The 19,471-nt window shown below is 40.7% G+C and overlaps 1 protein-coding gene across 1 annotated transcript in view; it reads left to right on the top strand.

Moving 5' to 3' along the window:
* Positions 1 to 12,426: 12,426 nt before the first annotated feature.
* The window catches only part of OXCT1 (3-oxoacid CoA-transferase 1), an 87,018-nt gene continuing 79,973 nt past the window's right edge, over positions 12,427 to 19,471 (top strand). Inside the window, exons 1-3 of the mRNA XM_014875508.2 lie at positions 12,427 to 12,664; positions 17,238 to 17,346; positions 18,673 to 18,763. Of these exons, the coding sequence (XP_014730994.1) occupies positions 12,593 to 12,664; positions 17,238 to 17,346; positions 18,673 to 18,763 (272 nt within the window). The 5' untranslated portion in view covers positions 12,427 to 12,592. The remainder of the gene's footprint in view (positions 12,665 to 17,237; positions 17,347 to 18,672; positions 18,764 to 19,471) is intronic.

Genomic DNA, 19,471 nt, shown 5'->3' on the forward strand with positions numbered 1-19,471 from the left:
AAACCAACCAACCAACCAGCCAACCAAGCAAAAACTCACCAAGCCTCCCACTCCCCACTTCCCCCCCCCAAAAAAAAAGTGGCATTTACTGGAGTACTTTGGAAGTGAAAAGCTGTCTACTTACAGGCAGAGTTATTTTTTCTGTTGTCTGTCTTATGTTTTATGGCAGAGTTGCCAAACAGATTAAATACAACAAAAAAAAGTAGAATCTAAAAAGAAAAATTGTGTTTTCTTCCCAAAATGGTTTGATTTATAGAAGAAATCACTGTTTTGATTGGATGTGTACTGTTGTTCATTCCTGCATTGTTGGTATTCAGATACAATTTTTCATCAAAGGAATAGCTGTGTAAAGAATACCAGAAGTATTCTGGTAGCTAACCTGTGAGTGGAGGAGATGGTGCTTCATGCCTTAAGTGAAATACAACATTTTCCATGTTGTCAGCTTTGGGACTGAAAAAGCCTTGTGAGATTGAGACATCCCTGTCTTCACATCCTTTGCTTGCTTAGTCCTTGCTTCTCCTCTTTAATCCCCAGCTATGATTTCAGTGTGGCTTTTTTTCATACCTAGTCAAGGGGAAAGGTGCATCAGTCCTTAATAGTGAAGGAGATGTCACCCAGCCTTCAAGATGTCTCCTGTAAAAAAAAAAAAAAAAAAAAAAAAAAAGCCCCAAACAACCTAAACCAGAACAAAACAACATATGGTTGTGTGTTGACTCATTAAAGGAAGTGGTGTTTTAGTTTCCTGTGCTTCAGGCGCTGCTGCAGCTTACTTTAGTTGTATCCGTTTTAAAAGCTGGATATATATGCAGTGACCAGTTTTTTCCCAGAAATTGTTATCCACTCTTTCTGTAAATATCCAGTGAATTTGGTTTTGACCTTATCAGTTGCTGGGATGAAAGAGGTGTGTTTCTGTTAATACCAAGCTGGTAAAATAGAAGCTGCTACAAAAGTTAAGAAAGGTGGTGACATACACTTCTCTTGGAAGATTTGTGGGTTTGGTTTTTTATTTCCCCCAACTTGATTTTATCATTAAATGTGTGAGGGGGCAGAAGATATCTGTAGTGGCATTTTTCTTCGCAATTGTTTCTCTAATATCTTACATACTTCCACTGGGGGCTGGTTTGTGAGCAACAGAGATGACAGGACTTCTGGGCAAGTAACTGAGGGACTGCAGAGCCTGAAAGAGGGCTGAGCCGGCGTGGGGTGCTGCCTCCTCTCAGCAGTTGGCGAGCCCTCACCCCAGGCAGCCGCTGCCTGTCTCCTGCCTGGACTGGGCTCTGAGCAGCCTCGTGCCCATCCCTTCCGCAAGCTGTATTCCCTTGGGCTCTAAACCCCAAGCTCTGTTTTGTAGTTCATGGAGCTGTGCTACCCTTTTCTTCAGACCTTGCAAAGTGCTTTGGTCTGAAGACTGGTGAAAGATAAGGTGCCTTATTTTTTGCTTTTGCTTAGAACCTGTTTGAATAAAATCCCTATCAGTTATTTCAAGGACAGTGGACTGGTTCGGGGTTTGCTACCTCTCACCATTCTTCTCAGAGCTTGAGAAACATAGCATTCAGATTTCTAGAGCTTCATGTGAAGGTACATCAAATATTTTTCTGAATGTTTCCATGTTTAAAAAGAAATCTTTCTGAGTGACACCATAAATTATGTTGAAGCAAAAAAATGTTTCACTTCATATTCTAGGGAACAGTTATGATAAAATGGTCTCTGGTGAGAGAATTCAGGTGGAATTTGTGCTCTTTTGGTGCATAGCACTACCTGTTTTTAAGGCCACTGTTATCAATATGGATGGGATAAGGTGTTTGCTGTTTGGAGACATACTCTGTTCCTAAATTAATGGAAGAATAACAGGAAGAATGCTGCTGTGTGTCAACAGTGCAGTTGATGGAAGAGAGAAAGCTAATATGATTTTGTCCTTCAGGGGAATTGCCACTACAGTTCTCCTGGTATTTTGGGTTTGTATATAAATATATGTCTGTGTATATGTGCATATATGTATACGTGGTGCAAATGTAAATTCTGTAGATTGCTACATTGGATTCTGTTGCTTCTTTCCTTCCAAACCACATACTCCTCTTGTCCTTCTGGGGTGTGTCAGTAAATGTGTATATTGCTAGAGAGAAGGCTGGTTGTAATGATACGCTTTGGAATTATTTTTGTCCTGTGGTATTCCATCAACACTTCCTAACTGGCCTGATATATGTAACTGTGAAACTGGGCTATCCCAACATCTCCAAATACCTGAAAACTTGAAACATACTAGAATAAGTCATGTCTTGGATATACATAGTTATTCTGCTTTAGTAGCTCTGGGACATTCATTATTTATATTGGAAGTTAAAGAAACAATGTTTAAACATGAGAGAATTGTTCCTTTGTGTTCCTCTAATATTATTTAAACTAGGGAAATGTCTTTAGCTTTAATCAAAAATACAGTATCATCTAAGAAAAACAGATTTGCACAGCAGTGATTGATAAATTTTTATCATTATTAGCAGCTTCAAGACATTTTGAACTGTGCAAGTTTTCTTAAAACTGTGACACTTAAAATAGGTAATATTTATAATAACCTTGTACAAATTCTTGGTAAGGTAGCCAAGAGAGGAATTTTGGTGCGTTCAAGTGAACAGTATATGTTCATATAATCACAAAATACCTTAGGCTGGAAGAGACCCATAAGGAGGATCAGCAAGTCCAATTCCCTAATGTCCAACCTGCACTTCCCCGATGCAGCTTCGTTCCATTTCCTCATGTCTTGCCGTGGGTCACCAGAGAGGCGAGATCAGCACCTTCCTCTCCTCTGCCTCCCTGTGCCTGGTTAGGAGGGTGCAGACTCCTGTGAGGTCACCCCTCAGCTCCCTGACTGCTGGCCGTTTTGATCTCTAGAAAGATAATTTGCTTCCAGCAAATTAGTCCTCTGACTAGAGGTTATGAAGCCTGATGAGGAAGGAAGGAAGGAAGGAAGGAAGGAAGGAAGGAAGGAAGGAAGGAAGGAAGGAAGGAAGGAAGGAAGGAAGGAAGGAAGGAAGGAAGGAAGGAAGGAAGGAAGGAAGGAAGGAAGGAAGGAAGGAGGAAAGGAAGAAGGAAAGGAAGAAAGGAAGAAAGGAAGGAAGAAAGGAAGAAAGGAAGGAAGAAAGGAAGAAAGAAAGAAAGAAAGAAAGAAAGAAAGAAAGAAAGAAAGAAAGAAAGAAAGAAAGAAAGAAAGAAAGAAAGAAAGAAAGAAAGAAAGAAAGAAAGAAAGAAAGAAAGAAAGAAAGAAAGAAAGAAAGAAAGAAAGAAAGAAAGAAAGAAAGAAAGAAAGAAAGAAAGAAAGAAAGAAAGAAAGGAAACAAAAGGTTGTATGGAGGTGGAAGTAGTTAGTAATGGGAAAAATTAATGGAATTAGAGAAATAGAAAGATTAGATCAGACCTGATTAGACAAGACTGAAAAGTTGTTAGATTTATCCCTCATCTAGCAGTTTCCCAATAATTTTAGAGTCTGTGGTCAAAATTTTTGTTTAAAACTGACAAGGAGGGCATCATGGATGTTAATACAGATATATTTGGCTTGTTTGAATTTGTAGCAAATAAAGCAGTATAGCATGATTCAAGTCCTGTAGAAACTGACAGAAGTTAGAAAACTGTATTTGATACAGCATCTTAGAATGATACTGAATTACTACGATTTCAAAAACAAGTATTTGCCCTTATTTTGCAAGCATGAATAATTAGTTGAGGAGTACAAGAAGAGTTGGTTATAAAAATACTTGAGTAAAGCTAAATTTAAATTAATATCAAAATGTGTTGCAGAATATTTTGTCATCCACCTTTTATCATTGTATTATTTGAAGTATTTGAAGTAGATATTTCTGCTCTTGAATATAAGTAAAATAAATATTTGTATTTCTGCCCAGAAAATATGAAACAGAAGTCTTTATTTATTGTATGTGAGCTTCATGTGTTTGTTGTAGCTAATAATATCTGTAATAATATCTCATGGTCAATAGTATAGTAATCACCTTTCAGACCCTCTTTAAGTTCAAAAAAGGAGGTACACATTCTGCCTCTTTCACTTAGTGGCTTTGCTATTACCAGGGAAGGGGAGTAAAACTGGAATTTATTCAGAATAATGCTGAGGAAGTTGAAAATCATTACCAAATATTTCCTTCATGTTTGTGGGATTAAGGACTATGAAATGATTTCCAACATCTAGAGTCATATGGAATAAAGTCATGGGATTATTCATCATGTCATTATTAATGACATTTTAAAAGGCAGTATCAAATTCAGTCATCTCTCTTAAAATTAGGCTGTGTATTTAGTCTGAAATATATCCAGCTGAGAGCATTTAATACTGATATTATCAATGCCAAATGTAAAATCAGAGAATAAGGGTGATCTGTAATGGAATTTTACCTTTGTGTCAATAGATGTGAAGTATATTTATTTTGGAGAGGCATGTGAATGCCAATGATTAATAGAAATCACAGGTGTGTCATATTTCTGTTTGCCTGATCTTATATGGCTGTTCTTTGTTCTACCTGCTTTCTGTTTTGTTTGTAGTTCAGGTGGTGCACTGACAAAATAGGAACCAGCTGCTTTCTTACAGCCTGCTACCAGAACAATGTGGTACTGGATTTGAAATACGTTCTGAACATAGAAGGTAATTTAACAGTTCAATATCTGGTGGTTAGAGTAGCATGCACTGAACTTTGATGTTGGAACTGCTGTCCTCTAAAGTGACCTACCTAGAAGAGGGGAGTATTAAAGACTGACAAATAGGAACTTTTTGCTGTTTGAGAGAGATCTGAAGAAATTTCTTTTTAAAAAGGAATCATAAATCTTCTGTACAGTCTTCTATAAGTAATGAAATGGTTTACTTTCAACAGGCAAGGAAACCTGGTTTTCCTATTACATGGTTAGAGAACAGAGAATGGTGTGTACTCTGTATGCCTTCATCTAGAGAAATGCTGTGCCTGCCACATCTCATTTATTACTTTGTATTAGTGTTAGTCTGGGAGCACTTGCTTACATCAGTCTTCATCCCAGTCTCCAAATGTTACAGATCACTATTTTGGAATTTATGGTATTATTTCACAGTCGACTTAGAGCAAACACAGAACTAACATTCTTTGGTCAAACAGACTTTTGTCAGTTACTGCATATTCTAATCTTTAATTGTATTAATTCTAGAGTAGTGTGATGGTTTGGTTCACAACATCAGCTCTCAATTTGACTGAATGCTACCCACCTCTTGCACAGACCTAGTGGGCAGCTGAATCATCAAGCTGATCTGAATGTCTGTAAAATGACTGTAGCTTCCTTCTGAAACTGTTATGTATAGCATCCCCAGAGAGAATCTTTATTTGGCTTTTACTGAAGTTTTTTGCCTCTGTAAGAGGTTTTATACAGTTAATTGCCTTGGATCATAGCAAAATTAAATCCGCTAATTGAGGTGTTGTATTAATCTACATAGGACTTAGCACTAAAGCTTTTCTTGTACTTCTGGGGTTTTTCTTGAGGGAAAAAACCCAAACCAATTGAACAACATTCCTGAAAGGATCATGCAATGGATAAGAATAGATGTGTACCTGAGGTGTACATGAGACGAGTGTCATGCCTTAGTTTGGCAAGCATGACTCTTGGAAGAAAATGAGTTTAATCAGCTACTTTGGTCTCTTGACACTACTTCCTGCTCTCTATGACACCGACTTTTAAGTTATGTTTATGTGATTGCATCTTTCAGATGATTGTGGCTGGAAGGCTCATCTGTATTAAAAGCCACCCAAGTCCTTTTCCAGTACTACAGTTGGATGTTCAGCTATGCAAATCCATGCACTGCCCTTGCTTGAGCAAGAAGTCCATGTCTGTTGTACGTTAAGTGTGTAGGAGGATGTGAATTGTCTGTGGTGTTGGCTTGCTGGAAATCTGCTACCTGTGAGTGCGACTGCCAAGAGTACTCTCTTGAGCCTATGTTCAACTAAATACCTCTTCTTCTGAAGTCATAAGAAAATAAATATAAACATACTTTTGATGACCTAATCCTGTCACAGATAATTCCTCTGCTACAGTGTGCAACTGTTGAAGTGGCAAACTATGATAATGATAATCAAGGTTTTACCCTGTTATATAAACAAAAAAATTCAGGATTGTTAACAAATTTTCTGACTCCTGTTGTGCATAACTTGCAAGCTAAGTGAAATTCTTCAAGTCATTACTTGAACTTATTAACAATATAAATGTGCTACAATCAAAAACTATCATGTTTATCACTTGGATGTACTCATATGAATTACACATTCTAAAATTATGTAGGAGTCTTGAGATGTTTATGCCATTCCCATAGCAATTAATTTCAACCCAGTCTTACTGGCTACCATTGCTACTTAATGTTCTGTATTCCAAACTTGCTACAGAAGTAGCGCTTCATTGGTGCCTGCTAGTCTTAAGTGAGAACAGGTATTGGTGCTGAGAAGGCAAATGTGAAAGACCTCAAGTGTCGAAGCCATTTGTGTTAGAGAGTTCAGCAGGATGCCACAGGGTGTCACCAAAGTGCTCAGTACAGTCCAGCTTTTAACCAGGTCATCTCAGGAAGTGATGTCAATGTGAAATTATTGTGTTTACTGAAACTGCAAAACTCGAAAGCTAGAGCATGGAAGTCTTCATCAAACTGGCCCCTGAAACAAACTATCAGGATCTCTGATGAGATGGTCAGATGGTTCAGATGAGATGCTGAAATTGAGAGCTGGAAGCCCAAGAGCTGTGCAACAAGCAACTGTGTGCTTGCAAATGCAGGGAATCTGCTGCTTAGGTTTAGCAAGCTTCAGAGGTCCTTCTGAGTGTATATTTGTAGAACTAGTTTTAAATCAGACAGATTTTCTTTACCAAAACCAGGGGATAGCTGAAGGAAAACATGGTACTCTAAGGCTAATGGATTCTAAGAGACCTTTTAAAAAGATGGAGGAGTGAATTGTAGGAGCTCATTTTAAACCACCTTCCAAAAAAATTAACAGTAAAAGTTTCATATTTTGCCATATATCTTGTGTGCAAGTTGTTATATTCCTTATTATTTCTGTTTATTTGCTTGTGACTGAGAAATGAAATGTCACAGTAAAGGACTGTCTGCTTTTAGACATGGAAGTTTTGGACTGTTGAGAATACTAACCAAGCCATTGATAAGCTGCCCACTGTAAGCAAGAAGCTGTTCTGAACTCCAGACAGCTACTCCTTCTGCAGTTGGATGGACTAGAAGGATTAGGCAAAACAATTGACATCCAAACCAGTTGGAAAATTGGTTCGCACTTGGGTTTTTTTTGGTGCATGCATGGAATTGTCTCCCTTGTCAGTAGATGATAAAGTAATTCCAAGGGCTTAGATTATTTGCATGAGTTTGCTTGCTAGATTCTTGCAGACAGAGAATGGTGCTTTCTAATTAAGCTCCACACCCATGGAATAGATAGCAAAGTCCAAGTTTCAAAGAGGAAGCCACAGTTGCAGGTGAAACCTGCTGACCAGGCAGGTGTTGCCTTTCATTTACAGCTCTGGCAGCTTGGCTCTGTAGTCTTAATTGCATGGCACTAGCGAGATGTGGGACAGGGTGTGTGCATGTGATCTGTTTACTGTGTACAACCTCTGCAAAAGAATACCTGCATAGTCTTATTAAGGTTTTGTATTTGTTTTATATGTTGTGTATCACATCGAAGGAATAAAATTGGTTCATGCTAGCAGTTTTACAAAGTCAATCTCGGTTCTGTTTTTATGGTAGATTCTGTTGCTCTTGAGGTTTATTTGAAAGAATCCTCTGCAGTTTATTAGTGTAACGTTGCATTGCAAAATCCAGAAAAGCCTGTTACAGTAGTGCTACCAAACATGAGCTGACTTGCCATGTGACAGCTGCTCAGGATTCCTCTTTACAGTTTCTTGGTTCTGTAGCTATGTTTACCCTTACAGCACCATTGGTATGGAGTGTAAAAAAACCCCATTCTTTCAGTTTGACCAGAGGGTGTGGGGGAAAGACTTTCCAGCTGTGTTGCATGCTTGCAGCAGAAAATTCCTGGCAAACATGAGGAATCAGAGAGTAGTAGCGTTTTCTGAATAGGCATTTGTACCATCCTCCATAAATATCAATACAAACATACAGAACTTGTGCAGCCGATGTCTGCAAATATCTGCTGAATAGACATTTTGGGGTTTCCTCACTCCTGCTGTAAAGGAATGATAAGTCACTTATCCTTTCTCCAGAACTGTTAGACATACTGACTATCACTGTCAAAGCTTATTGCACTTAACTTATTTACACAATATTAACACCAGTTACTAAATGAGCAATATATAATTGTGAATAGAAGTGCCAAGGATCATGCTGAGTAACAGACTCTGTGGTTCTATTTAAAGAAAAGTGACACCTTAATTTTAAATGCTGTATAATTAGACCTTGTAAGTACTGTGGTTTTGAATTGAGATGCAGCATTTGCAGTGGGGGGAAAGCATGAAGTTCTGTCATTTTTTAAAGACTACCAAATTGCAGTGACTACTTAACTGTTGATTTAACTGCTGATATTTCAGTGGCTACTTCTCAGGTGCTGTCAAGGTTAATAATTTGCATGCAGTAACTTTAATTCTCAAAAGAGTATAAAATATTCAGTGGCTTCTAAGAAATTCTGCATAGTTGCTTAGTAATGTTATGATAGTCTGACAAAGTATAGAAGCTTCTGTATAATTTATATAAAAGTAGGGCATTCTACCTAAAATATGATTTTGGTATAAGGAAAACTGGACAAGTATGAAACCAAAAAAACCAAACCAAAACCAACAAAACCCCAAATCCTGAGAATGTTTTTCATTGTCTGGAATTCCTCATCCAGTTATCTGGGTTTTCTGTTTGTTTGGATTGGATTAATTTTTTTAGGTTTATTTTAAATTTTTAAATGACGAAAAAGTTCTTAGTTAGATGAGCTCTAGTATTCTACTGCAATATTCACTGTAACAAAAATATTTGAGGATGTACTATTATCTGCTCAAGAAGTCCTTCAGGGGTAAAGAACTGCTCTTGCCAAAGAGGAGTTGCTTCTTCCTTATTATGTAGCTTCAATATCCTTTCATAGTTTGTTTTCCCTCTTTACCTTAAGCTTGGGACTATAAAAGGGAAGTTAGCAAAGAGATTCCTTAACAAGTTCAAGTGTTATTTCCTTCAAAAACCTTGGCTCTGTGCTTCTCTCATTTGCTTTACATTTCCATAACCATCTAGAAAATGGCTTTTAGGGTTTGGGAGGTTTTGTTATTGTTTGTTTTCCAGTTTATTTTTGTCTTTGGTATTTATATTTAAATATGATCGAACTTTAATTTGTTTCATCCCTGCTGACTTTTAACATACATTATTTTCATTAGACTTGTAAATATTAATTTTTCATTGTAATGACCTTCCTTTCACTGAAATCTTGTTAATAAGTTGAATATTTAAGTTCCCATGGCTTCCTAGTGTGATCATTAGCCTTGCAGGTAGCAGCCGTTTTGTTTTCCCCTAGTTATATATCCTGTAAGTGCTATGAGTTGATCTTAAAATTGCCGAATGTATTGCACAGAGCTTATAAGTGTTTTCATTTTCTCATTATATTTGTAATTATTTAATGCTTTTAGTTCAGTATCACAAGTTTCGTATCCTGTCTTTGTTTGTTTTCCCTGTAGCACTCCATTCTCACAGGAATATGAGGATGGCATGAAATAATCTTTCCATTTTCTTTGACTTGCCATCCCGTGCCAAAGGAATCAGGTTCATTGCACTTTTCAAAGATGAGTTGCAAGTGCTCTTAAATGAATAATATAAATAATACTTTAGTATTTTGAGCAATAATCAAAAGTACTGAAAGACCAAACTCTTGTTTCAGAACTGGGACGTATTAACATGTTGAAGATAAGTTTAGGTGTTGTCTCTGTGTTCTAGTTGCTGCATAGTTAAATGAGCTTTCCCTTCTCTGGCTCCATATATGGTTTTCATGCCTAACTGAATTTTCCTGCCAAGTTCCAGTGGGTCTGAAATAAAGGTAAATTGCTAAATTTTAGTTAGCTAAAGCCTGCGTCAAGTATAAATGAATTTAAAAAAGAAGATTGAGAAACAAAGTTCTCTACTTCAGAATTTCAGTTTTTTCCCTCTGTGCAGGTAAATCAAACCTCTGAACTACCTGCTAACTCTTTGGTGGCTTCTTTGGACAATATTATTTCACTGTATTGGTGTGCTGACTTTGACATCTTATGCCTGGTAGTAGTATAAGTAAGCTAGTGTTATATGGTGTATATAATGATTAACCTGTGGTAGCTCCAGAATGCCTACCTGCTGACTTGTTTTGGGCACCAAGGGCTCAAAACTCTCCTCACTTGTAAATGCTGTTGAATTTAGAAAGTGTTTGGACTCCCATTTACTGCTGTCGTGTGATTTACTTCACTAAACAAAAAAATACATTGAAAAATTCTTGCTCATTTTAGAGGCGTGTTTCACACTGGCTGCTTAGTTGAGTTTTCATTGTGTGAAGGGCTTTCAGACATCTTTAAAAAAAGTTGATGATCTACAGTCCTTTTTAAGCTGCTGCAGAAAAAAATATTTTATCTACCATTCCAGTCATGTTTGAAGCTTTTCTAAGCCAAAATAAAATGCTTGCAGCCCAAAACATGTGAACTTTTCAGTTTTTAAGAAATTGGGTTAACATAAGGAAAATCTAGTTAATAAACTAGTGAGTAAGTAGAGTAACCAGTTTTGCATAATAGATATTCCAAGGAGGTGTTAGTAGTCATCACCATACCTACAGCATGCAGTTAGCTGTATTCCTTCAGTCTGCAAAGAGGAACACTGTTGGGATCCCAAACTCCATGCAAAATAAATGCTAGCTGGGTCTATAACAAATACTCAGCGCTGAACACTTTGATAAGCTCTAGAATGCACACTGTTGGTTTAAAGGTAGATAGCTTACTGAACTGAAGAGAATAAACTTTCTTTAGACAAGTTTTTTCAATACTTAGGGAAGTTTTGTCATGAATGGAAACATGACTTAAGGAATTTACTTGATTATACAAAATTTAGGTAGAACCAAGGTTCAGAAATCCAGTTAAACTTTTTTACTAATGCTTAGTCCTGGAAGAATACAAGCTGTGCTGCTATTTTGGTTTTAGCTCATTATGCCTCTGTAATCTGTAGCTTTTTTGCAGCTGGAACCATCCCAGATTTAACTGACTAGCTAAATAATTAGAAAAGAAAAAACTAGTAAAAACTTTCACAGTAGTGATGGTGTCCCCACTACATTTCACTGGTATCTGCAAGGTTTGCCTGTTATGGGAACTGTAAGTACAGGAACCACCAATTTTAAAAATGCTTATATAAGAGAGTGGCATGCCACAGGCCACGGAACACCACCAGAAAGGCGGGACCAGTGTTCTGAAAAAAATGGGCGGGTTCTGCAGAAGCACTTTGTAGACCAGCAGCACACTCTGAAAACCTTGTTTCCTTGTGACTTGTCCTTCCGCATGTTGATTACCACAATGGCAAGTTACAGTGAGGCTGGCAGCTGCGTTGGAAACTGCCTGGAAACAAGACAAGGGTCAGCATGACCTGCCAGAATTATGACCTCCAGTCATGTGCATGAGGAGAATTTCTCTTTTCCTGCCTCTAAACAGCTTCTCACATTTTTTAATGTGAATCCTTCTGTTGCATTGGGCATGCACTGATCATCTGGGGTATTTTTAGGAAGCGTAAATAATAGCAGAGGCATATTTTGAGTTTTCCTCCTAGCAGCAGCAAAAAGGCCAGCAGTTCACATCATGTGGCTGCCGCTTCAACAAGTATACATCTATTCTAGTAACATTTTCCCACCAAACATAGCATCCCGGCCCTCTGTGGAGACCACGTGCTTTTTGGAGTCTGGGTCACCTTGATCACTATCCACTGGAAACTTAACCACTTAGCCTCTGCCCTTTGCTTAATTCTTGTGCTGCTAGTCCTTGGTCACAAACAGACACCGGAGAAATTTAAGCTACCTTAACTTTACGAGGAAACGGCTGAGATGGCACATCTGAGTTGTCCATCTGAGGAAATCGTGGGAAGGTAAACAGGAAAAAGGAAAGAAAACCAGGAAATGCTCTTGTTTTGTTAAGTGATTATAACATTGTAACACTGATGTGCCGCTGGTTGACGGAGTTTGCCCACCCGTGTTTTGCGCGGGTTCTGACGGTTTTCATGAACAAACGCGCTGACCATGGAGCGGAGCTATCAGTGGAAGTCACAGGAGTGGGGGCTGCTCCCTCCCGTGGGACAGCGCCCGGGACGGGCTGCCTGTGCTCGGCAGCCCAGGGGCAGCTGGACAGCTCTCCCGGGTCCCGCACGGAGCGGCCGGCCGAGGGGACACGGGCGGCGCTCAACCCTCCGGCGCCCCTCGGTCGGCGGCCCCGCCTCGGGCGCATCGACGTCAGCGCACGTCAGGGCCGAGCCCCTCGCCCTCCCTCCGCCCGCGGGCTCCGCTGTCCCGCCGCTCCCGCTCCCCGCGTCCCGCCTTGGGCTCTCGCATCCGCCGCCCCAGCCCGGCCCGGCTGCCGACCCCGCTCCGCTCCCCGACAGCCGCGCAGCGCGAAGATGGCGGCGTTCAAATTCCTCCTGCCGCCCCTCGGCCGCCGCATCCTCCTCCCCGCGGCGCGCAGGGCTGAGGTAAGGGCGAGGGGCGGCGGGGAAGGCGGGTCCGAGCCCCTCCGCCTCGCCCTGCCCGCCGGCTGACCTTGGCGGGCACCGCGCTCGCAGCCGCCCGCGCCGGGGTCGGGGTGCATGGAGAGGGGTGGCCGAGCCCCGGGGGGGACCCGCGGGAGGCGCTTCCTGCTCTGCGGGGAAGCCATGGCTTTGTTCTTGAGGGGCTCGTCCTGCGGCAGCCCCGGGGCGGCGGGGAGGAGGAGCAGGGAGGGCAGAGAGCCGCCCCGCCGCAGGCCCGGGCCCGGCGGCGCTGGGGATGCGGTGACCTTGAGAGGTTGGCATGGAGGGTTGGCTTTGAGGCTTTTTGGTCTTGTTGTTATATTTAATTCATTATTATTATTTATTTATATCTCCAACATTCCAAAAGGCAGCGCAGTTGCAGTGTGTTGCTGTGTATTCCCGTGCTGCTCTCACTGCCTCCTCTCCCGGAGGTGGGCAGCAGGTGTGCGCAGCTCGTTGGCAGCCCCGCCATCTACTGCTATCCATAAACGTGTGCTGTGCCGCTGTGCAGCTCCCTTCCTATGCGAAGCTTCTGCCAAACCTCACAGATTTAATAGTTTCCAGCCCACAAGTAACCATAGCAAAGTTATTTTTTTTTGTCTCTTCAGCCAGAAATGTCTCTGTGGCTTTTCTTAATTTATTTTAGTTGAAACAGCTCACCTTCTCATGCTTGTGTTTACTATTCCAGATATCCTTATGGACAAATCTTAGCACTTTCAGGTTTTGTTTTACTAAGTCATATTTTTGCTTTTCCAGATAATTAAATTCTATTGATAATTCTAGGAAGAAGCTCATCTGCCCCCATATTGTTTTCTTAAACCTGCCAGAACTGCTGTCAGTTCCTGAGGTCTTGCTGCCTCAGAGTGTAGGGAAGCATAGCTGATCCTTGGTGCCTCAGGTCCCAGGAAGCCCATTGCCCGTTGCTCTCCATCAACGGGGTGGGTAGGAAAGGGGCTATGAAAGGAACATACTTAGGAAAGAAGAGCAGATACACTCGTTAGAGACATCCAACCTGTGAATGCACACTTATGTAACTCATGTTACTCTGTTCATCACTGTTGCACACAGTCAGGAAGATTAAAGAAGAGGTACCATGTGGCCTCTGAAATATTTTCCTATGAGTGGGTACAGGGACACAGCAGAGGCCTGGCCTCCTTCCAGCCCTGGCCCTCGAGCCTTCTTACAGCCTTGTTGTGCTGTGATTTCCAAGAATGCCAGCACTTAATACTCCTCTGTACCCGCTCTGACAGGTCCATGTCCTTCCTATTCAGAGGACGCCATAGCTGGATGCAGTGCTCCAGCTGGGTCTCAGCAGAGCAGAGTAGAGGGACAGAGTCCCCTCCCTCAATCTACTGGCCACACTGCTCTGGATGCAGCCTAGAAAGCCATGTTTGGCTTTCTGAGCTGTGAGTTGCACATGGCTGGGGCAGTCCAGCCTCTCACCCACCAGCAGCACCAATAGTCAATGAGTTCCTCTCCCAGTCTGTACTCAGACCTGGGATTTCCCTGATGCAGGTCCAGCACCAGGATTTGGTCTTGTGGAACCCTATACGATTCCAGTGGGCCAACATATTGAGCTTGTCCAGGTCCCTCTGGATGGCATTGCATCTCTCAGGGTTATCAGCTGCACTGGTTAGCTCAGTGTCATCTGCAAACTGGCTGAGTGTGTAGTTGATCTGTCTTTGTCATTGATGAAGATATTAAACAGTCTCGGTCACAGTACTAACCCCTGAGGAGCACCATGCATCACCAATATCCATCAGGACTCTGAGCCATTGGCCATTCCCCTCTGAATGTGGCCATCCAACCAATTCGTCATTCACCAAGTCCATGGAATCAAATTCACGTCTCTCCAAATTAGAGACAAGGATGTTGTGAAAGACTGTGTCAAAGGCTTTGCAGAAGTGCAGATGAATCCATAGTGTTGTAAAGATAATCAGCAGGCACTCAGTTTCTTCATGCAGAAAAGCCAATTCTTCATTCATATAATGATAATGCATTTTTATACAGTTTTTACGGACCTCGTGTTGAACTCCCATTGGTTAGTAGTTTTCTTGCTAATCAAATCATTGGTTAGAAAGTGTTTCGTGTGTACCTGCTAAGATACTTACTTTGACTCAGGTATTTGCATATCTTCTTCAATGATTCTCATGAGACATATCTATTGCTTATGCAGGTGCAGACCAGAATAGATTGTTGTGTTAAGTAACTTTTCATTCCTCTGGTTCTTTCTTGTAGGAACTTACAAGTTACTTCTAGCTTAGCTAGGATAGCAGGGCTTAAACCATATTTTCTAGGACCTTTCTTTTATAATGCCTTGCACCTGTCTGCAACATCTGTAGCCCTTCCGTTGTCCACTCTTGTGGTCACTCCATCGCAGAAGGTCACTAGTATGATCAGGCAGGGCTTGCCCTCAGTGAAGCTGTGCTGGCTGTCCTGAATCATCTCCCTGTCCTCCATGTGCCTTAGCACAACTTCCAGGAGGAGCTGTGCCATGGCCTTCCCAGGCACAGAGGTGAGGCTGACAGGTCAGTAGTTCCTGTGGTCCTCCATTTTTGCCCTTTTTGAAGATGGGCACAATGCTTCCCTCAGGGAAGTCTGAAGGGACTGCACCTGACTCCGTGACTTTTCAAGTACCATGGATCGGTGGAGAAACATTCATGGTATAATTTGGCATGCAGAAGGCTGTTGCAGTTTTTTTCACATGACATTGTTTCTTATGACCCACATACCGATTTTTTATTGAGTCTATCAAAGCAGAGGAACATCAGTGTCTCCACTGGGAAGGAGGTAAGCTTGCATTCAATAAGGTTTTCTTCATATTCAGTATAAACTCTTGCAGCTTTAATTATAAAAAGAGAACAGCTTGTGTAATATTGAAATTGAGCCAAAGTTTGTTGCCCTGGTTGTAACTGTAGGAAACTCTTAAGGTAACTCTTCAGGGAAGAATTGGACTATTGTCTTCAAAATGTATAGATTACCTTGTTTATTTATTATTTTTTCTCCCTCTTTCACAATATAAATTTTTTCACTCCTGCTATCAAGCTGGAACTTAAAACACCAGTAGTACTGGTAGTAGTACTTTAGCTTCCAGATTTCTGAATTTATTGAGACTGTTTCAATGTGGTGACTTAGGTGTCAGTTTTTCTTGTGGTGCCTGAACAAATACTTGAGTAGTATTAATGGTACCTGTGACCTAAGTACATAACAGTACATACATGAGTTATAATGACTTCTGTGTAATGGCTTTGCAGCACGAGGTCCGGGTTTGGGGATGGGATTTGTATTGATTTTCCTCTTGCCCTCTGTCCTGGTTTAGGACAAATTTGGGAGGTAACCTCTGAATGAGGTCCCTCTAGGAAAAAAGGAAAAGAAATTGGAGAGAAGTGGGAAAAAAAAAGAAAACTGTTTGTTCAACAGGCAACACACCTCCCAGCACAAAAATGAACAATATCAAACAGCAAAATCTCTCGCTGTTCCGAGGAGATGGCAGATTTAGAAGAGTTCTTTCCGTGGGCCCAGCTCACTCAGGCTGTTCTCAGTCCCTCCTGTGCTGGGCAATGCCCAGGCCCAGGCCAGGCCCGGGGGGCCACAGGTGTGAGCTCCCGGTGCTCTTCTGGGTTTTCGGACCAGAGCAGGTACAAACAGTTCCAGGAGAACAGAAAAAGGGAAAAAAACCAATCCAGGTCACTTCTCTGCCTCAGCTAGCCAAAAAACTAATCAAGAGCAAAGGAGAGCTCTCTCTCGCTGTCCACCGCAGACAACACCGTCTGTGAGCAGGAATGCGGGGGAGCCAGTGCAGTCTCTGATAACAAACTCTGCACTTCTTCTTCCCTCCCCGCCCTTTCGCTCCTGGAACCAGTCTTAAAGTTGCAGAGTTTAATATTCAACACCAACAGAACAGGCGATTTGGGGATATAGGCATCATACAGTCACCCCAAGACAGCCTCCATACTTCCTGCATTTCTTGGAGTCTCCTTGATTCTGGGCTCTTCTTCAACAACATGAGGTTCTCTAAGGCTGCATTATAAAGCTCTGAGACTGCACAAGGAAACTGGAGGAGGGTTTGCTCTGTGGAAGGGTGACCCCCCTACTATACTGCCCGTACAATGCTGTCCCTTCCTCTTCTGCTCAAATTTTGATGGTGTTGTCTTTCTTTCTGCAGTTTATGTTTAGTGTCTGGATGTCCTTGAAGCTCATGTAGCAATATAAAGGTTTAAGAAGTCTGTGGATGGCTCCAGCTTGTGCTGAGGAACAACATTTGTAAATCTGTTCTCAGATAGGCACAATTTATCAGCAATTTAAAGATAGAATTCTCTTGTTTTGGAGACCTGCACTGTACTTCCCTCCTCCTCCTCCCTGCTCTCCCTTCCCCCCACCCTTTAGTATTTACAGTAGCAATATATTTTTGTATCTATTTCCCCTCCTATCTAGTCAGAGGGATGGTATTCATTACAAAGCTACTGTATAATGCCTTTTGTTCAAGTGTTCAAGCGTTCAAGTGTTCATTCACTTATTTCTTTTATTGTTGTTGCAGATTTGTGGATGCTATTTTTCTACCAGCTGTCATCGCAACACCAAATTTTACACTGATCCTGTTGAAGCTGTAAAAGATATACCCAATGGGGCAACTATACTTGTTGGTGGTAAATATTTAAATTCTTTATGGATGCAATCATGCTATGTTAACGAGATACTTTTTACTCATTTATCGTCTTTCTTTTACTAGTAACTAATTTGATATTTTTTAAACAAATGGTTTCTTACTCTGCTCATGAGGGGCATACTCTTTCGGTGAGAAAATCCAGTTTGTGTCGTAGGGAAGGGGAAAAAGCCTCAGAAAAATAGGGTTTTTTCCCCCACTAGCAAAAACTGGACTCTATTTGATTGAATCCAAATGAGCTTGAATCCAAAAATGAGCTTGGGAATTTTCAAAATAGCATTGTTATTTCACATGGTGAATAAATACAATTTAGTTTGATTATTTTATGTTAGTATTCTCTATATCCTTTGTCTGCCTTGTCTCTGGGTCTCTGTGACCTTGAACAAATTGCTTAACCTGTTTCTGTGTTAGGAAGTGAAGATAATACTTATCTGTATTACACTTAATGCTTATGTGTGGCATTTCCAGAAGAGTCAAGAAGTTGCATCTTACTAACTTTCACTGTGACTTGAGCTTTTGTATATTGTAGATGCTTTCCACAATTTCATGCTGTTCACTGCATTAAAAAGAAAGTGATTTATCTATTTCTTAGGGTGTTTTAATATTGCAGAAGTAGTGAACATAACATTGTAAAACACTTCAGTGGAGATATGTAATGAGGCAAAATTCCTTCTGCAGGAATTTTTTTCTTTGTTTGCTTTTTGTTACTATTTTGTAAAGAAAAGAAGATTTGAGGCCAAGATAGGTTGGCCTTGATGATCTCAGGAGTCTTTTAGAACCTGATTGATTCTGTGATTCTGTGAAAAGGTAGTGCTTGTAGTGTGACATGGTATTTAATTTTAAATGTATTGGAGTCTCACATGATAGGTGGGAATGTGAGGCTCTTGTGCCTTGGTGGAAATCTATATTACTGTGATTCCAGGCGGATATCCTGCCAAGGGTGTTCAGACTCCCGAGTTTTATCACCTATTTACAGGCTGAGCTATGGGATGTGCAGCAAAGATAGGAAGGTTAAGTGGGTAGAAGGAGAGGGAGGAATAATGGGTGCAGGGTTGAGGACACACATAAGGAGAGCCGTGGCCCTGGAACGCTTCACTCTGATGGGTGAGGAGCTTTCATCCAAACTGGGAGGTGTCTGATGAGGGGGAGATTCCAGTACTAGGGGGCAACTCTTTCTGGAAATGTTGATTTATTCAGTTGACTAAAGAGCTTGTTCTGCTCAGAAAAGATTTTTGATTCCCATACTTCTGAATAGTCTATGTTCTTTCAAACACTTGTTACATAATCAATTTTCTTTTATTTTGTGTAGGTTTTGGATTGTGTGGGATCCCTGAAAATCTCATTGGGGGTTTACTGAAGACTGGAGTAAAGGGAATAACAGCAGTCAGTAACAATGCAGGGTAGGTATTCATATATCAGTGGTTTAATAAGTACAGACTAAAGATTCCAGTTATGTGAAAATACTGATATATATGAAAGAAATCTTTGTTTTCACCATCATAATTTTCATATTAACCAGACAACTTGATTTGAAAGTGTTATTTTTGGAAGGAGCCCAGGAAGTTCAGTACTACATGTATACTCGACTTTGTCAGGGACCAGTCGTCATGCTGTAGAGAGCTGCAGTTATATTACTATAAATATTTGTATTTAAATTTATGTATATTTAACTGGTTGACTGTAACTGGAAAGTCTAACTTAGAGGCTCTAAATGAAGTGTCACTGATTTTGTGTGTATGTGTGTGTTTTTATGAAGTTCCAAATAGGGATATGTTTTTTAAATTCAGTTTGGTGCTTTCTGACCCTCTTACTGTATTTCTGTTAATTTAAAAAAACCTCAAGCAACACAAAAACAGCGGAGAATATTTATAATGAAAAGATGGAGAGTCTCTTTAATGGGTCTTCAGATTTTTGAATTATTTTTTTAAAATATTTGCCCCCTAAGAAATTCATGGGGGTTGAAATTGAGAATATTTCTTTCGCATATAATTTCTCATCTCCTCCTTCAGGCTAATTTTTACACAAGCTGTTGACTGTAGTAACCTCCACAATACCAAATGGTCTCTATATAGAGAAATAACTACAATCACTTATGTTGAAGTGCATTG

Source organism: Sturnus vulgaris, chromosome Z (genome assembly GCF_052056855.1).
Source record: "Sturnus vulgaris isolate bStuVul1 chromosome Z, bStuVul1.hap1, whole genome shotgun sequence".
Classification (NCBI taxonomy): Eukaryota; Metazoa; Chordata; class Aves; order Passeriformes; family Sturnidae; genus Sturnus; species Sturnus vulgaris.